This window comes from Rhinolophus sinicus, chromosome 16, assembly GCF_057876585.1.
Source record: "Rhinolophus sinicus isolate RSI-liver-muscle chromosome 16, RSI-T2T, whole genome shotgun sequence".
Taxonomy (NCBI): domain Eukaryota; kingdom Metazoa; phylum Chordata; class Mammalia; order Chiroptera; family Rhinolophidae; genus Rhinolophus; species Rhinolophus sinicus.
The window spans coordinates 44,791,172-44,818,952 of NC_142516.1; the positions used below are offsets into that span (position 1 = coordinate 44,791,172).

Genomic DNA, 27,781 nt, shown 5'->3' on the forward strand with positions numbered 1-27,781 from the left:
CCAAGACTCGATTTTGATTTTATCCAAGTGTGCAGTATTCAGGAATCAATAATGTTTGCATTAAGTTGAAGTACAACTATTTCCATAGTCTTTATTAGTTTTTAACTGTTTCAGACTGTTTAAAATTTACAGAGCTATTCAACTAATATTTATTAGATGTCTACTCTGGGCCAGGCAATATACAAAATGGGCCAACCAAGCAAAATCTGTTCCTTCATGGAAATTATATTCTCGTGGGGAGAAATCAATGTCCCCATTAATTCACTCTCGGTTCCTAAAGTCTTCAATGTACAAAACATTTCAAATAAGTAACCGTGAGTTTTAATCATTCCTTTAGTGAAGCTTGGCAGTGTGAAGTTTGGAAAACAATGGAGGTGACCTGTTATTAGTAAATTTGTGGCTCTATTTCTAGGTTCCTGCTGATGTTTTAAATGAGTCCACAATTACTAAATTGATAGAGATATTATGAAAATCAGATATTGTGATATGAAAAATGTGAAAATCAGTGGTGCTTGTGACATGGAATTCAGTGGGAGATATGTCTACGTAAGAAAGCTTATTGCTATTTCTTTAAGATCTTGATCTTTTTCCAGTCTCCCAAAATATGAGCCATCTCTATGATTAAATTTATCATTCTTTTCATTTACAGGGAGTTACAGAGAAATACTAAATAAAGCATTATTTGCAAAATCCCCATAAGCTTTGAAAGAGCAGGAAAGATCGTCAAAACGAAAAGGCCTGTATACAGACCCAGGTGGGGGGTTGTGTTTAAGGTTACCTTCTGTTCAAGCTCTGTTTTTAAGCTACTCAGATTAGATTTTTTGAAGCCAAAGGGCAACGTTTCCAAGCCTTAGAAGTGAGCATATTTATTAAATCAAGAACTGGCCACAGAACACTATTGTGTTACCATGTAGTTTCAAGCTGATGTTGATACCACTGGGCTGAAAAGTTACTTACTACCTGTGGGGACAGAGTCCCAGAGAGCAGTTTCCAGGCTCTCGGCCTCATGTGGAAAGGTGCTAGGTTGGGTAGTAGATGGCCATCAGCTGTGACTAGTTAGCCATCAGCTATTACTGGTTAGCCATTAGCCACTGATAAAGCTGCCATGGCTATGCTAGCAAGCACGGATTGCAGTTAGCAAGGGGTTGGTTGGTTGGTTGATTGGTTGGTTGGCAGAGAAGTAGACGGCGGATTGCAGTTAACAAGTGAGGTTGGCTGGCAGAGAAGTGGACGGCAGATTGTGGATCGTGTGGCTCTTGCTTCCTGTGTCTCCAACCCAGCCCCCAGCAAGACTATAGTGGTATGACTCCCCTATCTATGGCTCCATTGGTGTTCCTTGTTGGCCTCACCATATCCTGCATTTTTATGTGAGGAGCGGGAGCTGAGACCCCGCATGATACCCAGCATGACACTACCCATGCTCAAGTACAAGGAGGCATGAGTTTCAGAGTCCCCAGCTGCTCTTCTTGTTCCTAATAACAGTACAAATGAGTGGCCTCGACAGCTACTGCCTCTCTCTACAATAAGGAGTTTGTTGAGGTCTCTTCATACAGACTGTGCCCAAATAGTAAGAATCAGAGATTTGTGTTTAGCTAATGTGGTTTTAAGGCTATTTCCTCATCTCTCAATAGAATGACCATGAGAGGAAAATATGGACATCAAAGAGAATATTTGAACAATATCATGACCAAGTAGTACAGAAGAACAAACACTGGCAAAGTACAGTGAAGGGAATATGGGAATATAAACTGTCTCTTAGAAAGGTAATTCGGTATAAATACTAAATAAAATACAGAGGTAATTATTACTATACTGGAAAATAAACAGCTCCTTTTTTTTTGGATTAGCAAATTAAATATTGCAAAGATATCAATTCTTACCAAATTAATTTATGGGTTTAATACAATTACAATAAAAATCCTAATGGGATTATTCTTGGAACTTGACAAAGTGATTTCAAAATTGATCAGAAAGAATATGCAGGAGAAAAGTAGTGAAGAACACATTGTAAACAGCTCCTTTTTCAAATTAAACTTTACTACTGCTGTATTAGCCACACATTTCTTCTCTTCTTCCCTCTGCTGTTTTCATTCTCAGTTGGTGGAAGGGAAATGATCAAAACCATTTGCAGGACGTCTTTCTAAGTAAGGTACCGTATACAATAGATAAATGCTCGTTCTTTATCAACCTTAAAGATTCTTATCCTAATGCTAAAAAGTGTTTTATATGTGTTCCATGCAATTATTCCAATTTTTTTCTTGTTTGCAGAAAACTACTGTTTCAATAATGTTTATATTTTTAAAGTGAATATTTTTGATAGATTGTAGGTAATGTATAGAATTCTATGTCTTTTCAAATGTCAACACTGATTAGTTTACTGAAAAAGGAAACAAAGGGCTCTCATAACCGCAACTCACTTTTGAAATTTATTTACACTCTGAGGCAGTCCCATGGTTTAAGACATAGAACTCACCTGAGAGAAACATGAGGGGAGAATTAGCGGGTTAAGCCTGGGGGTGTCGGCTTGACTAGTTTCCAGTAATCTCACCTGAGTCAGTATGAAGTTATACTCCTTAATTAAATAAACTTCTCTTGTACAATTAAAAAATTAGCAAAGCACTTGACTAAAGAACAAAACTATTTTTCTCTTGAGTTGCTTTTCAAATTTTAACTTTGGGGAGAAGACTATAATCACTTTCTATTGGAGTTATAACATTATGACCAATTTAGCAGCTTAAAACAATGCAAATTAATTATCTTAGAGTTCTGCAGGTCACAAGTCCAAAACATGTCCCACTGGGATAAAATCAAGGTGTCAGAAAGGTGGCATTTATTGTGGAGGCTCTGGGGGAGAATTCATTTCTGCCTTTTCCAGCTTCTAAAGCTGCCCATATTCCTTGGTTTGTGGCCCTTGTCCTCTATCTTTGAAGCCAGCATTATAACATGTCTCTGATGCGCTTCTATCATCACGGTTTTTGTCTCTTACTCTCCTGTTCTGCTTTCCTCTTTCACTTATAAGAACTTGCGTGATTAAATTACACCCACCCAAATTATCCAGGAGAATCTCCTTAATTTAAGGTCAGCTGATTAGCAACCTTAGTTCTATCTGCAACTTTAGTTCTCCTTTGCCATGTAACCTAAGGTATTCAAAAGTTTTGGAGATTAGGACATCCAATGGGAGGACATCTTTGGGATGCCACTGTTCTGCCTGCCCGGAAGACAATCGATAAGAAGTACTTCAGTAAATTTGACAATACTCGTATGGGGGTCAGTTTGTAAATCCACACAGCAAAACTTGAATTGAAACCTTCAACCTCACCTCCAGATTATGAGGTGATTTAACAGCTCATTTTGGCCACCTACTAATTTGACCAAATGCTACAGCTGATCATCTCTGTGTTAATAATTGATTACCTTTTCACCTCTATAGCCCCTCAGTGAAGAACAACCAAAAGAAGTTTGAATTTAAAAATAATTCCAAACATTTTTCTTCATTTTGTCAGTGCTGTGGTATGTTCTTAGAAGACTACTTTTGTTTGCTTCTATTCAACCGATCTATGTAGTATCGTACAGTGTTTTAATATTCAGTGTTCATCAAAGTGTGCTTTAGGTACTATACTGTTTCTTGAGGGAACTGGGGATAAAAAAAAATCTCTGTGTTATCTCTATGTTAATAATTCAGTTTATACTCTAGAATGCAGAAATGATTTCAATAATGTCCCCTAGAAAACAACTTTTAAATATTTGAGACTGTAATTGATTTTAAATTATCTTTTTCTATCTCAAAACAAACATATATAAAGACAACAACAATGTTTAAATAATGAAAAATTGATTGTCCTATCCTTCTCCCTTTACCTTCTTCCAATGTATATAGTCTTTGATAAATAAAAAATAATGAATGCATGGAAGAAAAGAAAAATCTCCTTTACCCAGGCAAACAAAATCAAAGAAAGATGGGAGAGAGAAAAGGTAGGTTAAAAATATATACTTTGCTATATATAGCAAAGTATACATAGTTTAGGTCTGCTGGAGTTACTGCTAACAGCTTTTGTCATATCCCTGCTCCATTTGTAGTTTTGTGTGTGTGTGTGTGTGTATGAATAATAACCCCTCAGTTTTTCAACCACAAGCAAAGTGCTAGATTTTAGGATTATAAAGAGGAATGAGACAATGTGAAAGCATAAACACATATAATCTCAGAGCAATAAAGGAAGTGTGTTGAGAGAGATTTATGGATTATTGTGAGAGCACCAAGAAAGGGTATATTACCCATCCTGGAGGAGAAAAATAAAACTTCCTAGCAGATCAATGCCTGAGCTGACTACTAAAGCATAAAAAAAGTCTAAGTTAGGTTGTGGGGTAGAAGTGGAGCAGACGTGCCAGGCTGAGGAAAACTATGAACCAAGTAACAGAAATGTGAAGGAGACCCTCATGGGCCAGGAACTCCAACCTTCTCATCTCGGCATGCTCAACATCTTGCCATTCTTCAAGACTCATTTCCAAATCCACCTCCTCTGAGAAACCTTCCCTACCAGCCTTACGTAATCAGGCCTCCCCATTAAGTCATTACCATAGCACCCTATTTACTTCTTTACTGGTATATTTATTGCAAGCTTTAATTATGTTAGTATATGTGTTCCGATTTTTTGCTTCTCTTGTTCCTCATAGAATGTAAAGTCTATCAGACACTATCATCATTGCATTTGGGATCTAAATTAAGTGTTCTTCATGTAGTAAATATTCAATAAACATTGAATGAATGAGTTGAACAATGAATAAGCAAATGAATAAATACACATTTGGTCAATGCTATGTGTACACTATGTTCTAGAATATTTCATTAATGAACTATCTTCAGTGATTTTTTAATAGTAATTTCTTTTTTTTTTTTACAAACTTTCTTTTTATTTTGTTTTATTTTATTTTATTGGGGAAGGGGAACAGTGTGTACTTCCAGGCCTTTTTTCCAAGTCAAGTTGTTGTCCTTTCAGTCTTAGTTGTGGAGGGCGCAGCTCAGCTCCCAGTCCAGTTGCTGTTGTTAGTTTCAGGGGGCACAGCCACCATCCCTTGCAGGAATCGAACCGGCAACCTTGTGGTTGAGAGAACGCATTCCAACCAACTGGGCCATCCCGGAGCTCAGCGGCAGCTCAGCTCAAGGTGCCGTGTTCAGAACATCTTAGTTGCAGGGGATGCTGCCCACCATCCCTTGCGGGAGTGGAGGAATTGAACTGGCAACCTTGTGGTTGAGAGCCCACTGGCCCATGTGGGAATCGAACCGGCAGCCTTCGGAGTTAGGAGTATGGAGCTCTAACCACCTGAACCACCAGGCCGGCCCTTAATAGTAATTTCTTGTAAGGTTCTTCCCTATTCTTCCTCTTATCTCAACTGTCCATAAACTGCAGGAAATCACAGTGAGGCTGGAAAAAAATCTAGAAAGATTAGAAACTTGCATAGGCTATCCAAATACAACAGTGTCCCCAGGGAAGATGACATCTTGGGATTTGGATATGGAAGCAGAACAAGACAGTGTAAACAATCTTGGAAATACAATCCTTTCTCATTACTTTAGAATAACTAAAATAGTTTTTAGCAAAATCAGTCTAGTTGCCTTTCAAGTAAATATCCTTCTCATATTTGAATTTGTAATACAAGACAGTGTATTAAAAAAAATTGAAACCATCATGTTACTTGACATCCCTAAAGAACATACTGGAAGGCATTTTATATCATGGAATATCCAAATGTATATATGCCATTTCCTTTTTTTTTAAAGTTGCCATGTTAATCTTTTTTTTTTTTAATTGGGGAAGGGGAACAGGACTTTATTGGGGAACAGTGTGCACTTTCAGGACTTTTTTTTTCTCCAAGTCAAGTTGTTGTCCTTTCAATCTTAGTTGTGGAGGGTTCTGTTCAGCTTCAAGTTGTTCTTTCAGTCTTAGTTGTGGAGGGCGCAGCTCAGCTCCAGGTCCAGTTGCCGTTGCTAGTTGCAGTGGGCACAGCCCACTATCCCTTGCGGGAGTTGAACCGGCAACCTTGTGGTTGAGAGCCCGCACTCCAACCAACAACTGAGCCATCCGGGAGGCAGCTCAGCTCAAGGTGCCATGTTCAATCTTAGTTGTAGGGGGCAGAGTCCACCATCCCTTGCAGGACTCGAGGAATTGAACTGGCAACCTTGTGGTTGAGAGCCCACTGGCCCATGTGGGAATCGAACCGGCAGCCTTCGGAGTTAGGAGCACGGAGCTCTAACCACCTGAGCCACCGGGCCGGCCCCGCCATTTCCTTTTATAGGTTTATATTTTTCCCCTCAAAACGACCTTTGAAAAATCACTTCGCAATGTCATGTTGAAATATAGGTTCTGGCTATTAGATAAAGCACATTCTCTAGATAAATGACTTACTAGATTCATATTATATCACAGCTTGAGAATCTTTAAAACTATATTTTTGAAAGCAGGGATCTATTTTCTCTGACTTTTGTAGAAAATACCCAAACATTTATCTTCCAATGTAGAGATCTCCCAAATTGTTGGTTATAACTAAGACAAACTTTTTCTAGGGTGATAATGAAATGATTCCAACCTGATTTTAGAGTAAAACCACAGAGGAATAATACACTAGAAGAAATAAGACAATAAGACTATTGTTACCTTCCTAAAAGCTTTAAGTATATTTTAAAAGCAGAAGCTCTGGAACCTAAAATAATTTTATACACATACATCTATGTGTGTGTGTATGTATCTATATATATGGTGTATATGTAAAATTATATATGTTAAGAAACAATGTTATTTTGTAGATACTATCCCCCCAACCACACCCACTCATATACACACATTCTTAAATCAGTTATCTGCTGTTTTTGATTTTTTAAATGGCTGGCTCCCCCTTCCACACTGACTTATGGCAGGTATAATGCCATGGATAGCAAAATCCACACCCAGTGATGACATAGGGTTATTTATTCTCACGATGAAGCTCTTTATCGCTCATCTATTTGACTCACTCAGGGTCTGTGTCCAGGTGCTCAACATTTGCTTTTACCTGGAAGAGACCCAATCCTGAAGCAGTGCCATGCATAGTTGGTCCTACTCCAGCCATCAGTCCTATCGTTTTTTGTTTGTTTGTTTGTTTGTTTGTTTTTACTGGCTTTTGGCTTCCCACTTGGAATGTTCTTTCCCTGAGAATGAAAATCTGCTCCAGTCTGAGGTACCTCATTGGGTTGAGGTAATATCTGTCTACCACCCCCGAAACACACACACACACACGCTCACATACAAGTATGCCTTCTTAGGCTGGAAATATTTAGTTTTCTAAGACTACATTTTTAATTTTCTTTCTTTCCAGCAGCCAGTAGCTTGGAGTGAGACATATAGCAGGTACAACAGACATACTTAATGAAGACTCAGCCATAGCGTTCCACTAGGTTCATAACCACAACGTCTAAATTATTTTTCAAATAAGTCACAGTGTTCCTATACCCAACTTCACATGAGAGATATTTTCTCTCACTTTTTTTATTTAGAAAAAAGTTGGTAAAATTTATGTGTAAGTAAGAAGCATATATGTGAAATGGATCTTCTTAGGATTAAAAGCAAAACAAAACAAAACAAACAAAGAAACACAAACCATTTTGTCTTAATAAGATGCTTTGTTCAAAAACAAAGCACTGCCTTAGACCTAAGAAAGATAAAGAAGTAAACACACAATTATTTGTATTCTCAGTTGGACCGGAAAAAAATCAGAATGGTGGAACCAGCTAAACCAGAGGCAGTAACCTCCTTAATCAAGATTATCCATTAAGACCACAGAAAAACTGAGAGTACATTTCACTTGCCTTCTCTTCTTCATCAGAAGGCTTTCCCTCTCAACAATCAGTATTAAAATTGATCTTCAATTACTAATATAATTATTGATTTTCAGTGGTGAAATGTAGCCATAAGTTGTCTCACAAATTACCATCAATTCCCTTACTATATTAAAATTTTAAAATTCCTTTCAATGTAACATTTTTTTTTTCTTGTGAACAGGACCTTCTCAAATTTCCTTCCTTGCTCACAAGATTTCTGTCTGCAAGCAATGTTCTAGTTACTCATCTGTTCTGTTCCTAAGACCTAATGTGGAGTGAATGAATAAGTGACTGAGACTGCACTAGATATTGTGGAGAAAGAATGTTTCCTATCCTGGAACTATAAATATTTATTTCTGATACAAGAGAGAACATGAAAAGAACTTTAAAAGACCTAAAAGTGTTATGAAAGTAATCACATTGTAACTGAATAGTATTTCCAAAAATGCAATTAATGAATTTAAAATATGAATTAAATATTTCTGTGTGTTTTTTAAACTTTATAGCAGCTGATAAATCACCACAAATTCAATGGGAAATAAATCAAGATGACTTGCAAATTAATGAGTTAGTAAGCTAGGTTCAAAGCTCAAGAAACCCACGAAAATGTTCTAAGAAACATTTGATTTTAACTTTGCAAACCTTGGAAGATAATTAATTTTATGACAAAAATTAAATTAAACAAGGATGCAGTTATAAATATGAATTTTAATTTAACTTTGTTTTATCCCCCCAAACCCATACTCTCATTCCACACTTCTTTAAAACGCTAATGTTTCATAGCATCATAGCAAATTAACGTTGAGAACAGTTGGCTAAAATCATTTGAATTTTTCATAAAATATCAACTATAAATGTAAAATGTGACTTAGAGAACATATAAAAATGTGACTCCCACTAATTGTAATATTAATTACTGAAAATCTTACCACTGTTGTTTCTAAGAGTCTATGTAAGTAAAATTTATGGTGACATAATGATATTCCTGTAACAATTAGACCGTTAGTTAAAATAATCATGTGTGTTTTTATGGGAGAATAATTTTATTTATGGAAGACAAATGGATAACAAAATGATAGATGTGGTATATATTTTGCTTTATGATACTTGTGGATAGTCAAGATCTGAAAAAAGAATTCAGTGCCAAAGTGTCTTAGAATTCTGATTGAAAATGCAAAATCTTTAAAGCCATTTTAAAGATTTAAAAGACAACAGATGATTACATATTCATTTATTCCACATTTATTTATTAAGTTAATGTTGACTATTTAGTTAGTAAAATATTATTTTTATATTTACCCAATTTTGCTTGTTGCCCATTTAGAGTACGGGTGGAAACTTTCTGTGAAACATATTTCCAAAAATCCTTTGGAAGTCTGTGTATTATGTTTTACAAAATAATTTCTAAAGCTGTTTTTCTCCCTTAGAATAAGCACTCAGTTACTCAAAAAGATAACTACAACAGCAACAAACCCCTCAATTTAGTTTTAAACCATTTCCCACAACGTTTCTGGAGTATTAAAAAATATATATATTTTCAAAACGCACATCTCAGAATTTAAAGTACTTGGTATTTCATGCATGATTCTTTGCTTTTTTCTAAATACATTTTATTGTTGTTTCTTAGCAAATGATGACATAATAATACTGTTTGCTTTACTTCATAGATTAAAGAGCAAAAAACATTGTTAGCTGGAAACTAAATCTAAACTTGTATTGTTTTATTTCAGGCTATTAACGTGGTGGAGGAAGAAAGACTATATTGTTATAACAACACATAGCAAGGGCCTAGTCACACTGAAAAAAATGAAACAATCACTATCTAAATGAGAAAGAATGATTAAAGAGATTTTGCAAAGTGAAAGTGAATCTAGGAGATTGCATGTTCCTCAGGAAAGAATCAATACATTGTTGAAAATTTTAGTAAGCAAGGTAAATATGAATTAAATTTTCCAAATAAAATTTGGGTGATTAAAAACATTAGAAGCAGGGATTCTTATCCATTTTATCATTTTTATTGCCTGGTCTAATGCTCTGGAGCAAATGACTCACCTAATCAGAATAAACCAGAACAAAGAACTTGTGAGCTAGAAAGAGTACCAGTGCTAACTCAGGCCAATGGTTTTCAAAACGTTTAGAAACTAGAGGCTTCTTTCTTCAAAGAAAAATCTTAGTCCTAAAACCCAAAATATAAAACATTGAAGCAAAAATAATAATGAGAAACAGAGTTGCCTTGTTGATACAGGGATGGACAATTGAAAGTCTAGAGGGACGAGTACCTGCTTGAAAACCTGGGAAACCTAGCCCTCCAGTTTCAGGTTTACAAAGTGCTCATGTGATGCAGTCCTTTCACACTATCCTGGGAACAACAGTGAGTTTATGTGACGTTACCCATAGTCATACAGCTAGAGATGGTGACCTAGCATTCCTGAACTTGCCATCTGATGCTTTTCAAGTATGTTTTACTCCATCCTCTGTTCAGAACAGATAGGTATTGCAATGAAACCTTTAACAGATGTGCAGACAGCCCTATACGTGACTTCCCAACCCCAAATGTAACTAATGGCAAGAAAATGAATCAAGTATACATGTTTTTCTTATTTTTTTATAGGAGGAAATCATTGCCTATATAACATATTTATTTGAAAGAATGCTGAGTAACATGATAAAAGCTAGCATGGTGATATCTTAATATAGACTTTTTTCTTCTGCTTTTTACTGTCTTTAACCTGGAGTTTATGTCTGTAGTGCACTTGATGAGAACATTGGGATAATCATAGGTTTGATTTCTGTGTGGGTTGTATGGTGTAAGTCCCTCATTAGCCTTTAATTAAAGCAGCTAATTATCTTTCAAATTCTAAAGGCAAGAAAGTGTTGATAAATTAGTATTTTAACTCTTGAAAGGCTACTAAAATCAGATGCTGAAATTAGGAGGGCCACTATCATCTTTGTATATAAAGTACTTATAAAGTATCCTATTGTTAATATGAATCTTAATAAACATTTAAATGTCATGATTCTGTTTTAAATTTTTTGCCTGTTTTTGTTTTGTTTTTTTCTTTTTCTTTCTTTTTTTGCAATGGTTAACAGTTACAGTTAGGCATGGTTAATGCCAGCTTAATGGTCCAGTTTGATCTCAGAATTAATATTTATAACTCTAGTTATCTAAGTACAGGTGTGCTGAGGTCGAAAGTCTGAGTAATTAAAATGCCTGGAGCTTAGAGAACATCCATGGACAAAATGACATTTAATGGAAAATCTTAACAATAGGCATACTTAAAAATGAAACAATTGAGTTATTTGTTAAAACGTATGTCTAAATGTATTTTCAAAAATTATCTATGTGTCATAACAGAAAATGCAGGCAGTTTTAACACATAATACACACTTTTTTACAGCCTTCAATAGTGATAACATAAAATTTGAGGAAAAATGTTGGCTATTTGCCAAATGTGATTAATATTTTGCTAACAATAGTCATGTAAATAAAAATTGTGTTACAATAGCACATAACTAAATCAGAAGAAAATACAGTTATATGGGGAGTTACAAAAAAGACGTGGTATTCCTGTAGCACTGAGAAAATGCAAAAACCAGGGGTAGCACTAAACAAACATGGTCCCAGCTTACTTGTTTGAATTTATTTAAAAATTTACAAACCAACAGTCAAATGTGATTTAAATGTAAAACACAGTTAGTCAGTGTTACACACATATTGAGTTGGGAGACAATAAAAATGCACTTAGAAAAGTCACAGAATCATAGAATCTCAGAGACACAATGAACTTTAAATGACATCTAATGCAATAACTTTTTTCCTAATTCTTTTTTTAAAGATTTTATTGGGGAAGAGGAACACAATGTTATTGGGGAATGGTGTGTACTTCCAGGACTTTTTATTGGGGAACAGCAGTGTATTTTTCCTAGGACTCACTCATCAGCTCCATCCAAGTCAAGTTGTTGTCCTTTCAATCTTAATTGTGGAGGGCGCAGCAGCGGGCGCAGCCCACCACCCCTTGTGGGAGTTGAACTGGCAACCTTGTGGTTGAGAGCCCTCACTCCAACCAGCTGGGCCATATGGCTGCCCGGGGAACTCAGTGACAGCTCATTGACTTTATTCTAGTTACGGAGGGTGCAGCTTTCTGGCCCATGTGGGAATCGAACCAGCAGCCCTGTTGCCGAGAGCTCGTGCTCTAACCAACTGAGCCACCTGTCCGCCCTACTTTCCTAATTCTTGAATCCTCATAACTTCCCAACCTATTGTCCCTTTAAACTTTGTACATGTATCTCTCTCTAATGGTGGACGAGAAAAGTTGAATAGTGGTAAATAGAAAGTTCAAAGTTTCTGTCAACGATTGATTGAATCAATTTTCATCAGATCCACATTATACGTGTATACTGTGATATCCCAGCTGCACTGCAAAGATAATGATGCTGAGATGTGACCACAAGAAAACAGATAAGAGCATAGGGTCAAGCATTTGGTCCTGTTACACATTTTGTAAGGATGAACCAGGGGAATCTTGAAAGGTACTTTAAAGAGTTACAAGTTTATAAGACAAAATTTTTGGATTTTGTTTTATACATCCTTCATTAGTTTGTAGAATGATTGCTTTCATTGTGGAATCATAGCTTTTAACTGATCCTACCTTATTGGAGATTTGCATAAAAAAAGACAATCTCATGAAATATACAAAGGCAAAGCAAGGACAGGAATAATAGTTTGAGACTTCAATTATATTCCACTGCCTTTTAATATACAGTGCCAAATTTCTTATAGAGTATCTTAATCTATTTATTTTGATTCTGTGTGAATATTAACTTTCTCAATGGTGTGATTTTATTTTTAAAAATCTGGCAATTTAAATTCATGATTATTAAAAGAATCACTACATCTTAATGTATCTAAAGACATGAAAGTATTATTCCCTAAGAAATAATAGGACCCTCCCCCCACAATTTTTAAAGCTATTTAACTTAACACGTTATGTTACTTAAAATGTATTGATTCCAATATCAAAATGCATGGTTATGATTCTCAATGTCTTTGTGACTTTCTAAACTGTGTTGATCAATTTGTGGCAAATCTTTTCAGAGATCTTATAATGATCAAACTCATTTGAATCTTCAAGACTTAGAGACATTAGAAATGGCAAACTCCCCAAATTATTTATTGCAGATAGTCTTCCATCGCAGACAGGTGAGATGAATAATTAGTGACGTTCATTCTGCACTTTCAAAATCAGTGATGTGTGTTCTGATTCTGTTTACATACTGGCCCTTATGGGCTACAGTAGAAAATAGATGTTTTCTATAATTACAACTTAAAGAATAAAATTGACTTTAAGTTTTATACATTCACAAATATTTGTTGAGTGTTTTACTATGTACCAGGAACTCTTTTTGTTGTATTTTTTCACTAAAATGAACTCCTGTTCAGTAAAATGAACTCTTTAAGTGTATGCTTCAGTGAGCTTTAACAAACATACACGGTCTGACAATTAAGTTTGCGAACTTGTTGCAATGATGTTGCTAACTTTTTTTTTTTTATATCAGAGGGATTATTCATTATGAATTTGTACCAACTGGACAAACAGTTAACTGAGTTTACTATTTGGAAGTGCTGAAGAGGCTGCGTGAAAAAGTTAGACGACCTGAACTTTTCACCAACAATTCATGGCTCTTGCATCACAAATTGATGCATGATAACTGAAAGAGTGAACAAAATAGATATAGAAAGCAGGACAAAAACAAATAAAATTATTGAAATATATGAGTAATATATATGAGTAATGAAATATGTAGATAATGAAAATAAATGTAAATAGACAAAATTGATATGCTCATTCCCATTGTATTTATGAGTAGAGCAAAATTTGTCTGATTTTATATTCCTGTGGCATTATCAAATTCTAAGCACTTTGGGAGAAGAAAATTTGACAAAGCAATTTGACAACCACTCTGACAATTTATTTAGTAGAAAGACTACAAAACATAGAGAAGCCATGAATACAATGCATTATTTAGAATGAGATAGAGAGCGAGAGAAGGAGGGAGGGAGAAAAGGAAGGAGGAGGGAGGGAAATATTTAAAGCTATGTAAGTGATTGTTTGGAGTTACTATGTAACTATAGGGGACTTTATTGTATTCCTTCCAAACTTCCTACAATATAATTTAAATTTAAATTAAAAGGAAGGAAGGGATTTCTTATTTCAAAAAATGTCTCAGACTAGTATACCTCAGAATCTTGCTGAAGATATATTTTATAAGCAAGATGGTCTTAGTGTTTTTAGATTTGCTCAGGTCTACAGTTCGCAGTGGCCATCTAAAAATGTCACAGCTATATTTAAGACTAACATATATACCTTTGGCCCTACACTGCGTTCTTCTTTGTTCCTATCACAGGAAAGCTAAGGTACATATACAAAAGTCAGATCTGCCACCTCTTCCAAGTTTGCTGGAATAAAATCAATATCGCTGCATCTATTGTTACGGTCTTGGGCAGAATACTCCTTGAGTGTGTGTGTGTGTGTAAATATGGGTAGAGAGTTGACTATATGACCTCAGATATCTCTTTCTGCTGTAATTATAATTCCATCTCATTCTTGTTCCTTTCATTTTAGAATGGAGAGTAACAGAATGACAGCCAGTATAAATGCTGAATTACACCACTTCAACACTAATTTATAAAGCTGGTAGCATAGTAAGGCTAACAGAGCTGAAATAAACTTTAGACGTGGTACAGCAGCTCTCTCAAGGAAACTAAACTGTAGGAAACAGTGCTTAAATTTTACTTTACCAATTTTACTTAGAAAGTTCATAATAAAACTGAGAATGGAAATCGAGTTTAGTGAACCCTCTGTTCAGTAAAAGAAATATCTATAAAGTGTTAGCAGAGTGCCTGGCTCATAGCCAGGGTAATGTTTGTTTGTTTGTTTTGTTTTGTTTTTTTACTATTCTATACATTTTCTACTATGTATTGAGACAGGAAATACTGATTAAATATTTTAAAATATATTTTGTTAAGACAAAACTATTAGAATTTCAAAGATGGGAATAGTAACACTGTTCATTTGCAAATAATTTCATGTTTTCCAAATATTTAATTTCAAAGGCATATTTTAAGTTCCTACATTTATAAACCCTTTGATATGCACTCTCAAGCTAGAGAGATGAATGAAAACCTGGACTTTGTCCTCGGAGGAGTAATAATAATGGAAAACACTTATTGCATATTTACTGCATAAGAAGGTGCTCTACCGAAGAGTTCACGTGCATATATATCATCCAATTCTCACCATATTGCCGTCAGGGATGTATTCTTACCACTGCTTTTTTTCCAAGTGAGAAAATAGAAACATGGGGAGGTTGTGCAGCCTCACAGCTAGTCAGTGGAAAAGTCAGGATTCAATGGAGTCCAGGCTTGGCAATACTAAATATTAATATTAATTATTAATATTTAAAATAGAAAATGCCTTTTGAATCAATTTAGCCATGAGTCATCATTTTTAAGGTGAAGATATATGTATGACCTGACATGGACCTCTTTTTTCTTTATTTTCAATCTGTCCACAATGTCATAAAAGTACTTATTGTAAACAATTGTACAAGTATATGAGAACTGAGGAAGTCAGAGGATTTCTATTAGGTAAAGGGAAATAAAAAAAACGAATAGAGAAGCAACAGGAAATAAAAGGATATAGAAAAAAGCATGGAAAGAAATGAAAGTGTTGGGGAAAGATCAGATGTTGGGTTTTAGTTTCTTGTAATTTGGGGCACTATAAACCAGCCCCCAGCAGGTGGTGATAGAGGATTGTATTCCAATATCTAAAAAAAAACGCTGGCTGAGTCCTTTTCCTCCACATACAAAAACAGAGCAAAACAAAAAACCCCACAACTGATCAAATACTGGGCATTGTTTGTTAATGATGCCAGCTTTAAGTTAAATTATATTTTCAACCCTATTATGAAAAAAAAAGGAGACTATTTGAAATGTGGTGCTGTTCTGAGGAAATGCTGGTAGACGAACATGCATTGCAATCCTTTATTCAGTACTTTTCCTCTGAGGTTTTCTTTTTTCAGTATTTACAAGACATTCTCTCCGTGGCCACTTCATAAGCTCAAAGTCAATGGAACTTAGAGATTCCCAGTTCCACACAATAAATTCAATATAAAAGAAGGTTTATAAATGCTCACTCCCCCAACCTATTTCTCAGACTGACATAAAATATGAGAACAATAGAATTTCAATATAGTATGATTTTAGTTAAGAACACATGGACAGGTCAAAAACAAAAACAAACCAACTTTTAAATTTCACAACTAATTAACACAGTTATACCTTCTCAAGAAACTGAAGACCTGACAGAATGAACAGCCATTCCATTCCTGGCCCAGGTTATTCTCCAACAAACACACATTCGTTAAAGTATTATCTGCCTGTGACCTGTGATGTTCCAAGACAGATTTTCTAGTATGTTGAGGAATGATTAAATATCATTTTCAGTACAATGTATTTAATTATAAATGAATATTTGACAAGACATTTATAAAAAGTAAACATATCTCTGTTGGTTTCTTATCAAAAGCAACGTTCTTCTGTCTATATTATTCCTGGCAAGATCTTTCCACCTCAGTCTCTTTTGCCCATTCAAGTCAAGAAATGATTTCACTTCTTTCATGTCCTGAAGGATACAGCTAGTATAAAGGGTTTAGAAAGATTGCTAGAGAACATGAAGCATCTGCATGTGTAGAACAACATAATTTTAAAATAAATGTGTGATGACATTTGTAATTTGAGTTTCCTTCCTCCTTCCAGTTTCAGGTTTCAGTAAGTAGTAAGATTGTAAAGACTAGGCCACTGATGGAGGTTTAGGGCACTCCCTTCAGTCACCCACAAATTGAACAGTATTAATGATGGGATTTGTCCTTCATCAGGTATTTCAGGTTAAGAGGATATTCCTATAAAAGCTGTGAGACAGCACAATTAGGTATTAAGATAGTCGTTTGTGCTTTGTCCTTAATGCACTTTTTGCCACTTACATCCACTCCAAGAAAAGTAGCCAGTCTTTTTGCGCTTTCTTACCTCATAGGTCAGAAAAGGTAATTGTCTTCTTGGTACTCCCTGAAGGGATTATGCCCCAGAGGAGAAAAGGAGATAAGTAACTTTCAGAAAAGATCAAGAGGGAGAGGATGTATCCTCCGTAAATTGAGGATGGGAAGGGAGAGCTGGAAATTCCCAAGTGAAACCTACAGCTTGCTCCCTCACAGAAACCCGACTCTCAGATTTCAGTAGCCCCTATGAGCCAAGACAAGGCATCTCAGAGGTACCTGAAGGGGCACAAGACCAAAGGGCTTCCCCAGAATGCCTTGTTTTTCAAAAAACGGGTGTGACTGAGGGACCAAAATAGATTCAGATTAAATTATCATGGGATTGGAGCTCATCTAAGAAACATCTAAGTTTATTTTAAGAATGAATACTCTTTCTGAGATTTTGGACTAAGATTTATATTTTAGTTGAAGTTTAATTTCTTATTCTGAGATTTTTTTTCCTCTAGGGATTATTAATTTAACTGTCCATCTCAGCGAAGCAAAATAATGTTTGTTTCAAAGAAAATAAAACATGTGAAGAGAGGGGAGGAGAGTTATATAAAAACAACTCTTTTGCTTTTTAAAATGTGCTTGCCTGGGGAAACATATTGATTGGAGGATCAAATGACAAAATAAAAACTCAAGTAAATATAATTGTTACATAACAAACCAATTCTTGTGGGGTGGGAATTAGAGAGGGGTGGAATCTGTAGATTTTAATTTTAACTGGATGTGTGCACTGCAACAAAAGAGTCATGTTTGAGCTTTTATAATGTGAATCAAGGAACACCCTATAGGTGAATTATGCAATGAAACAGTTATTGTTTGCAACCTTCTATGTTAGGGTAACAAGGAGGTGACAGACAAGAACCTGCATGAGAACCTATCTCGGGTCAGAGCACTACTCCTTTAACTTACGTTCTCTCCAAACCTCCCTTATTTCAGTTCCCTAAACAAACAAGGTGTGTGCTAGCTTGTGGTTAGGAATTTTCAGTGGTTAATGTTTTCTTCTTTTATCCTGTCTCAACTAGAGCTAAGGCCAAACAGGCAAGTACTTTCACCATCTCCATTTTAAAGGAAAGGGAGGTTTTTCCCTTGAGATATTTGCCCTTGAAGAATCCCAGCTGTTATGCCAAAAGTTCCTACCTCCCACTCTGCTTGTGTCTCAGGCTTTGTTTCCTTTCCCAAGGGCAGATCTAGTATCAATCCCTCTGGATTGCTTTCTTATCATCTCCAGCCTCTACTTTCCTCCCATGCTTTAAAAAGATAACTGTTAAATTGTATTGACATTGTTCAGTGTGCTTTACCACAAAATATTTTTCTGAATGTCAGTCAGATCAGCTATCTGGACCCTGTTTTCCTTTAAACATTTGAGTCAGTCTTTTGCCCACGTCGCTATACCAAAACTAATATTAAAAGATGATTTTAAGAAAAAACAGTAAAATCATGACTCATACAGATATAAAATGAACATGTGTTAAAGGATTTATTTTATTCATATGAAATGTAACTAGAAGGGTGCTCTGAGGGGTTGTACAAGATGGAAGGTTTTTATAGGAAGAAGGTTGGGACAAGCGAGGTATTAACAAAGAGATTATTTTCCCAACAGGACATCTTCTTTTGGGGAAAAGAGAATGGCAATGGTTTTTATCATGCAAATTGCCTCTTCTTTCTATAGGGGGTGAGGAGGATGGAGAGGGCCCTGGTGAGAGATTATCTCGCTGGTGCTTGACCAGAAAATTCCAGACTAGTTGATTTAAATTATGTTTCTGGAAGATGTAGGAAGCAATTAGGTCAGGTGCTAAATCTAGGTTTAGTATCATGGGCTGTAGCAAAAGCAATAGCATTTGGGCCTGTGGTTGCCTCTTAAATAGAGAGAACCAAGCATATGTTACAACTGGTTCAAAGGAAAAGTCAAAACAGCACAAATTTATAATACAGAGTAAAGGAATATTGAAATTGAAGATTCTAATATCATACTTTTGTGACTATCTGGACCCTTATGCAATCTGATCTCTGACCTGCTGGAGTGAGTAGGCCATTTTGCAATTTAAACTCTGCTTCTGACTACCTGAAGAACTGCATGCTTTGCATTGTCCATTTCACTACAGAACTTGTTTCACTAGTTTATTTTGCAGACTCCAAGGGAAACCGAGGTGTTGGCCCTTGCCTCGTGAGTCCCTCTCCCATGCTGACCGTGTCTTATGACTCCAACTGTTGGTCATATCCAATGACTCTACCTGCTGACCATGAGTCAACAAACTGTCCGTTGTTCTTACCTTACAACCCCAAGGCTGACCAGTGAGTCAGCAGACCCCTGAAAATCCAGTTGCCACCACTAATCAGAAAATAAATGATGTAAATTTAGGGTCTTGTTTCCCTAGAAAGCCATCCCTTTAATCAGCAACTCACTCCTCCTCACAATTTTCACCTTTAAACTCTTGCTTTATTCTTCCCACTGTAGACCGTGTCTCCAGCTCATGCTGAAGATGTTTTTTAAATTTGCTGTTCTTGAATTAACTCAGTTACATGGGAAGTAAAAACACTTTGTAACTCAGAGATATATTGCAGAAATTTGGGGGCATATGCGCCATCTGAAAATGGAATAACCTTACTACAGTGAAAGAAGAAGGTATACACTAAAATGATGCATTAAACTTTACAAAAAAAGTAAAAAAAAAAAAAGAAAAGACTACGTTTTCTGCTTTGCAAACATATCAGAATGAAACTCTTTTTTACTTCTCAGAAGAGTCCTATGGAACTTTCATTTACAAAATGAATTCCAAATGTATACAAAACTGTGATTTTTCCACAGCCAATTAAGTCACCACCAAACTGGACAGAAAATGTCAATTAAATACCAACAGAAAAGTCAGAATTTACCTGTCAGTTACCTACATTTATAAAGAGTTGCCAAATAGCTCAAAGAAAATGAACTGGCCTAAAATCTGATAACCCAGAAGGTCAGAAAATGCAACCTTCCATTGAAACACATTTTTTTTTTCTAATGTTTTCAAGGGCATTAAAAAACCTCTACACTAAAAAATGTAACGTTATTTCTCAGTAACCATTTTGCTCCAACTATTAAAAGCTTTCGACATAACTAATGACTCACTGCTTTTTGAAAATAATTTTCTTTGCTGTGTCCTTTGCTGTTTTCTCTTTATTATTTTCATAAGCCGTTCTCCATCTGTGCTCATTGACTCGGTGATTTCATGAGTTCTAAGGATTTGAATACCAACTATTTACTTAAAATCCCTAATAGTATATCTCCAGTCCCAAGTTCTCCTGGGTACTCTGGACATACATTTTCTAAATTCACATCTACTGTCAAGGTGCCATTTTAAAACTGTGTTATTCAAAACTGAACTTTTCTTTCAATCTATCTTTTTTTTTTTTTTCAGAACACATACACATACACACACACACACACACACACCATCTTCGTACAGTTCTAGTTACTCAAGCCAAGTCTGTAGAGTCATCCGAGATATCTTCCAAGTGGCCCACAGGCTCATTCTCCACCCTTCACGGTGATTCATGACAATGAAAGCTGACCTATAGGAACTGAATCAAGGTTCTCTCTTGTCCTTTGTCTTGCAGTTGATTCCAGTCAATGGGGAGCCTTTGCTGAGAACTGGGGGGAGGGAGCAAAGAGAGGATGAAGTATCCATCCCCTTGTCTATATCCTCATGGGGCAGCTTTGAGTTAGGTGCCTTCCTTAAGGCTGGTCTGTTACAACTCCACTTAATAGAGGTTTTTATTTTATTTTTTTACTAAACTTTAACTTTCAAGTTTGAATATTTACATCTTCTCTTCATCCTTGAGGGCATTGAACTATTTCTTGGGTTTTCCTATACTCTGTCCACATTTTTTCTAAATCTTTTTATTAAACTCCCCTCTAATTATCTTAATTTAATATGCCATACCTTTTCTGATGGAATACTGTCTAAGTCCTCTGTTTCACACCCAGCAAATTCTCTTCGTGTATTTTCAAAATACATCCAGAGTTTGACCACTTCTCACTGGTCCACTACCATGATCTCTCTGTTTTTTCTGTTTGTTTGTTTTTCCCCCTAACCGGCAACCTTGGTGCTACCTTGGTGCACTACGTTCTAACCTACTGAGCTAACTGGCCACTCTTCTCTCTGTTTTGTAATAACCACCTCACTGGTTTTGCCCTAGAATCCAAAAACTCAGAAGAGTGTGCTAGAGAAAATTCATAATTTTCTGTTGAAACGTAAAATTTATTTTTTCTACACTTGTCTTGTCAAGGACATTGATGACCTCTGCACTGAAAAATTCAATGTCATTTCTCAATAACCATTGTATAAATGTGTAATAATCCTTTACACTTGCCCTTCTACAGTCTATTCTCACACACAGAGTATCTTTTAAAACAAATATCATATCGTTCATGATCAAGCTTCCTATCAACTGTCTTCTTTCTCTTCTGTATCCTCATTCTACTCCAGCCCTTCAGGCCTTCTTGCTACTCCTTTAATACACTTAATACACTCCTTTAATATTCTTGTATTAGGGTCACTTTATTTGTCTGGAATGTGCTTCTCTTAGATATCCATTTTGTCCCTATTTCTCTACAACTCTCTGCATAAAAGTCAACTTTTCAAAGGGAACTTCACTCAATATTATGTGAAAGGGTATCCTCAGCCCTCTCCACTGTTATTGGCTACCTTCCTCACTCTACTGCACTTTACTTTACAGTGCTTACCACTATCTGACATAGATCTAAGTCCTGTGAAAGCAAGATTTGGACTATTTTTTCTGATGATGTTTCTGCTATGTTTATAAAAATGACTGGACCATAGTCATTAAACATGTAGAGTGAAATGAAAGAATAAGTGAATTATTAAATAATACAGAAATTATGTTTTGAAACCTTCACTGGTACATGGTCAGTCCTAATCTTATTTGAGTCACAACCATTTTTCAACAGGAAGCAAAAGAATCCCTTAAATATAATCTCAAATATGATCAAATATCACATATTTGATCATATTTGAAAGCTATTCATTGGTCTCAATGTCACTTTAAACTGAAACATAAACAAAATCCGAGTTGTACAATGATTTGTCAGGAAGTCAATAATGAAGAAACAAGTCAGCTGGATAAACAAGATGAATATAAAAGAAACCTCAGAACATCATAGTAAGTTCAAACAATATTTTCTTTAAGTAAAATAGAATAGTTATAGTATTGATATTATAATGTTTTTAGAATTTATAAAATTTATTTGAATAAAATTGTGATTGTCAAGTGAATTTCTAAATTTTCCATTAGAAGGGAAAGAACAATATATCAAATTTATATTGTACAGGTAATAGAAGATAAATATGCTTCATTATACTTTCACAAAACCAATTTACTTTATTTTTACAGTTTTGCATTTAGAAACCCCATAATTTTTATTGTTTTAGTATCTCTTAAAACTCAGATCTTTAATGAAGCAATCTGTTTTATTCTGCCCATCTTTGAGAACATTCCAGCACTTTTATGTTCAACTCTACTCCACTAAATTATTTTCCCCATGATAGTAACCAAGTGTAACCTGGCATTTTCCTGAAGATTCTCAGCATCGGCATCATCTGGGGGAATGAAATTCAAATTTCCATACCCACCTTGTTTGATAAGCAAAGATAAGACCTACTTAAACCTGCTTAAATCATATGGAAGTAGGGGAAAATCTATGGACTCAGGAATTGAAAAAGACAATGGTTTCAGATCCGGCTTGTTCCAAAAATTCAAATAATATAGCTCCAGGGCCTCCTATGTCTTCACCTTTAGATTCCATTTCCTTTATGTTGAGTTGATTCTCATGTCCTTCATGACAAGATGTATACCAAAATTCTTGCTCAGGAGAAAAGAGTATTTCTTCTCAGAAACTCCTGAAAAGTCCTAAGATTAACTCTGATTGGACACCTTCTGCTTTCATTGTCATGAATCACACTGAAGGGTGGAGAATGAGCCTGTGGGCCACTTGGAAGATATATCGGAATGAAGACTCCTTAGAAGAGTGACCAGCTGTGCAAAGGGATACATGGGCAGAACTATGCAAGTACATACTTGATCCAAAAACGGCATTCACTCTGTCAAGGACTTGTCACAAAAATAGAAAATTGCTTCATACACACACACACACACACACACACACACACACACACACTACACACACAATTACCATTATTTGCCTCAACCTTAAAGAGCTTCTGAAGTTAGGGATCATAGTTTAGTCATTTCTTTCTTTCTTTCTTTCTTTCTTTCTTTCTTTCTTTCTTTCTTTCTTTCTTTCTTTCTTTCTTTCTTTCCTTTCTTTCTTTCTTTCTTTCTTTCTTTTTCTTTTTCTTTTTTCTTTTTTTTTATGTCTATCATCTAAAGTGACTGGCTTAGAGGAGGCACCTGAAAACACTCATTCAAAACTAAATTAAGTGTTATGTAGGTATGTAGAGCTTCTTAATCAATCAATGAATATTCCCAGACTTTTAATGTTTTATACTAACTGTATTTGTCTCTTTCTTTATTCTGAGTTGCCAGCTTTAGTTTTAACTTAATTAATGTAGAACTTCTGTAACCTCATGTTTTCACTCACAGTTCATTTGTCTAGTTGAAGAGTTTGAAGATTCTGCCCCTCTCTAGACCAAACTCATGAATTTTATGATTAATACATGCCATCTTTAAACATTTCTTCACACTTTAAGTGAGGTCACAGAAGTAAGGGTAATTTATAATCTTAAATGGATACAGTGCTATTTTATAGGGCATCAAATGAGTATAGCTCAGTACAGTACCTTTAGAAATAAATTTCACTATAAAGCCTGGAAAAGATAAACATTTGTTTCGTAAATGCATTTTGAAACACCAGAAACTCAGAGAGACTTTAATGAAGATTCATTAAAATGAGCAGTTTAAAACATGGTCATCTCACTTACCTGGAAAATTCATTCAAGCAACATGCTTCTGTCCGCAGGGGTAGCAGATAAAAGAAATGGTGGTGTGTGTATGTGTAGTTCTCGGTTGGTGGGTCCTGATAGAGTGAATCGAGTAACCTGCTCTCTGTAAACAACATGAGGAAGGATAAAAAGAGACCTACACACTTGTACAGTGTTTATTTTGGTTTTCTCATTGTTAAAAATGTGTGTCATAGAGAATCAGTTGCCTGCATCCCGCATTTTATTCTTATTTAAAGAGAAAGCCAATTCCTCACAGGAAATGTTTTTATAGATTGTGAAGCCATAAGACAGCTCCTTTTAGCTGCTACTGATTCACGGGATACATAGTAGGGTGCTTTTTCGTTTGTTTGAAATACGAATTTTACATGTTGTGGGCAAGTCCTATGTGAATCTGAAATATCAAATTGTGTATCCACCCATCTGGAGGCCTGGAAGCATCTGTAAATTTTATAGCCTAGTTAATAATTACGTAGATAGTAAAATCCCCAAAGTCCTTTTGGCCTCTCAAAAATGGTTCTGATTTCTTATCTTGTCACGGTGATATCACGTCTGAATTATAGGTTTAACTGGGAATAAAATAATTGAAATATGGGAATATATAAATACCATTATAAATTTGGGTGCAAGATTTTTCTTTGAAGAGCACTTGGGATCAGATACATTCCATCCCACTTGCGTTATGCAGTGGATCTTTCTAGGCTACACCTTCATGATGCTACCAAGAGCCCCAAGGGGCTGTAGCTATTAATACAAGGAGGGCACGGAGGTATAAGTATACATATGTACTGGTATGTAGCAAGATATCTAATTCCTATAACTGTACTTTTTACTTCATATATAGTGACTTGAAAGACTTCACTTATCTTGGATTACCACTGATGTATATATATCCATATATCATCAACTGCTCTATAGTCTTAATGAATTCTGTGGGTAGTTTCCAGATGATAATTTAAAGTATTTATGTTAAGTTATTTTGATATAATATTTTGGTACACTCTGTTGCTTCTGATTACAATTCATAAAATAAATTATTACTTCAGGATAAACAAATACATGTAATTAAAAATAACTCATATTTATATGTTAAATGACAAAGTTATTCCTACTTTGCTTTTATACTTTCTTTTCCCTGTTTCATTTTTATCCATGTTTCTAAAAATTAATAAAATGTAAACTTATGAATTATACAAAAAGCCCAGTAGTACACCATTTAATTATACCTCAGGAGCACAGTAAAAGTGAAAATTAGCATTTTACAAGGAATTAAAACAAAGGTATACAATCATATTTGCTTACTGCTAAAAAAAAAAAAAAAAAAAAAAGAGGTTAGAAAAATACAGTTCTTTAAAAAAAAAAATACCAGACAAACAGATACCAAGATTCTTACAGTGCTCTAGTCATCCCCTTTATTGTTGAATATACAGAAGGTTTGACAATTTCTTATGGAAAATATGCAAAAATAGTTTCCATTTGACACACTGTCATGGGGATACTATAAATAATTTCAAAAGCTTTCACAAAAAAGAACAAGCAATCCAATTTGTTTGGTCCCAAGGATAATTCTGAATTGATTTATATTTGAAAAGAACTAAGTCCTGGCTTTAATCCTCACAGTCTCTGAATTGTTTAACTTCTCTGCTTCCATTGCTACATCCTGGTCAGGATGGTCATTATTTAGATCAACCTCCATCCTGCTCTCCCATTTAAATTAGACCCCAGGTGTCCTCTTATTTTCCAGCTTGGATTTCAAGTCCTTTATAATGCAGTTCCCCTTAAAGCTTCAATCTGAAATACATGGTTTTTCACTGCCCGTTTTATGTTCCTTATATGCCTTAGCTCATTAACAAATTAATTAAAGAAGCACATACTTAATTCTGGGTACCACACTGAAAAATATTTTTAAATAATTGGTATCTTTTATTTCTTATAACACGTGGTTATGTGCTGCATTGTGTTCCCCCTCCCCACCCAAAATTCATATGTTGAAGTAACAACTCTCAGTACCTGAGAATGAAATTGTATTTGAAGATAAGGTCTTCAAAGAGATAAGTTAAAATGAGGCAGTAGCATGAGGCTCTAATATAATATGATTGGTGTCCTTATAAGAAAAAGCAGAGACACAGTGATGTAGGCATACAGAGAAAAGGACATGTGAGGACACATGAGAAGTTGGCCAGCTACAAAAGGAGAGAGGCTTTGGAAGAAACCAACCCTCCCGACACCTTGACCTTGGACTCCTAGTCTCTACAGCTATAAGAAAATAAATTTGTGTTTTTGAAGCCACCCAGACTGTGGTATTTTATTATGGCAACCCTAGCAAACAATACACATGTATATTTAGTAAGTGTCAAAAGAAATTGGTAGCATCCTAGAAACACCAATTCATCCTGAAGTGAAATCCTGAATACAGAAAACAGAAGAGCCAATATAAAAATGGATTTTTGAAGAAATTCCCCCTCATGTCCTTTTCTCTACCTCTCAAAATCTAGTGCAGCTCATCTATTACTCCTGTGAAATGTTTTCTGCTGTTCTAGCCCACCCTAGCCCTGTTCTCCAGACCTCTTGACACCTATTTCCTAGGCCACTGGGGGGAAAAAAAAAATATTAACATCAGAACCTTGTTCTTATTCTGAACGTTATATTTAAAACCAATATAAGTGTACCTGTCTATTTGAAGCTGGTGTAAAGGAAGGTAAACAGAGCCCCCTTGCCTGCTTGTTCAATCCACCACTCACTTTTTCTTTCCTTTCATGCTCTCAATGACACAGTAACACTTGGGACACCACTGCATGAGACATGGGTTTAAAACCCCTGAATTACATCACACTTTATTAGCATCTTAAAATATCCTCGTGGGAGAAGATCTCTTAAATTAGAAGCGAGGCTATACCGTACACTTTTTACACTTTTTACAATTAAGCTTATTGGGGTGATGTTGATGAATAACATTAAACAAGTGTGCAATTCTATAATACATCGTCTGTGTACTGCACTGTATGCTCAACCCAAAATCTAGTCTCCCTCTGTCACCCTATATTTGACCACCTTTGCCCTCTCCATCCTCCCCCAACTCCCTTCCCTTCTTATACCATACACTTTAAAAAACACTTCCTACATTAGGATGATAGACAAAGACTTGAACTAATAGCACAGCTTAGGGTACAACCTTTAAATTGTTTGTTAAATGAATTTGAATTATGTAATTTTTCTTACTTAATAAGAAACCCAACACCAGTCTGAGAATCTAATAACATGAACTACTTGGGGAGCGGGTCTCTGCTTGGAGCTGGTATGGTTTGGGCTTCATGACTAACCCTTGGGTAGGCGTCATGTCGAGCTCGGCTCCAGGGTATTTTTTCAGCTCGAGCTGTTGCAGAACTGTGGTAATGAAAATAAATATCTCATTCCGTGCAACCTCTTCTCCGAGACACCTCCAGATTCCCATTCCAAATATCATAACTTTCTCAACAAGACTTTTATTCAGTTCCTTGTTTTCATTTAGAAATCTTTCAGGTCTAAATAAAGTGGGATCATCCCAAATAGTTCTGTATAAAATAAACAAAAGTTACACTTTAAAAATAAATCATTTTATCATTTTGCCATGCTTGCCAACTTCTCCACAATAATTTTGTTTAGCATGAAATGTTTTGCTCAATTTTGGAATATCCTTTAGAAATGTTATATAATATGTATGTGTACATATCCATACATATATGCACACATACATATATATAAATATAGAGGTATAATTGGTATAAATTGATGTATGCATCATTCTTTCCTTTAATTTACTGACAATGTTAGCTACCATAAAGATTTAGTACAATTGTACTTAGTTTGCACCAAAATGACTTCTGATTAAAAATTTATT

The 27,781-nt window shown here is 35.4% G+C and overlaps 1 protein-coding gene across 1 annotated transcript in view; it reads right to left on the bottom strand.

Annotated features, from left to right (window-relative positions):
* Positions 1–5,758: 5,758 nt before the first annotated feature.
* Positions 5,759–27,781, bottom strand: part of LOC109449946 (cytochrome P450 1A1-like) — a 37,055-nt gene continuing 15,032 nt past the window's right edge. The window contains 1 exon segment of the mRNA XM_088793578.1: positions 5,759–27,455. Coding sequence (XP_088649704.1) covers positions 27,155–27,455 — 301 coding nt within the window. The 3' untranslated portion in view covers positions 5,759–27,154.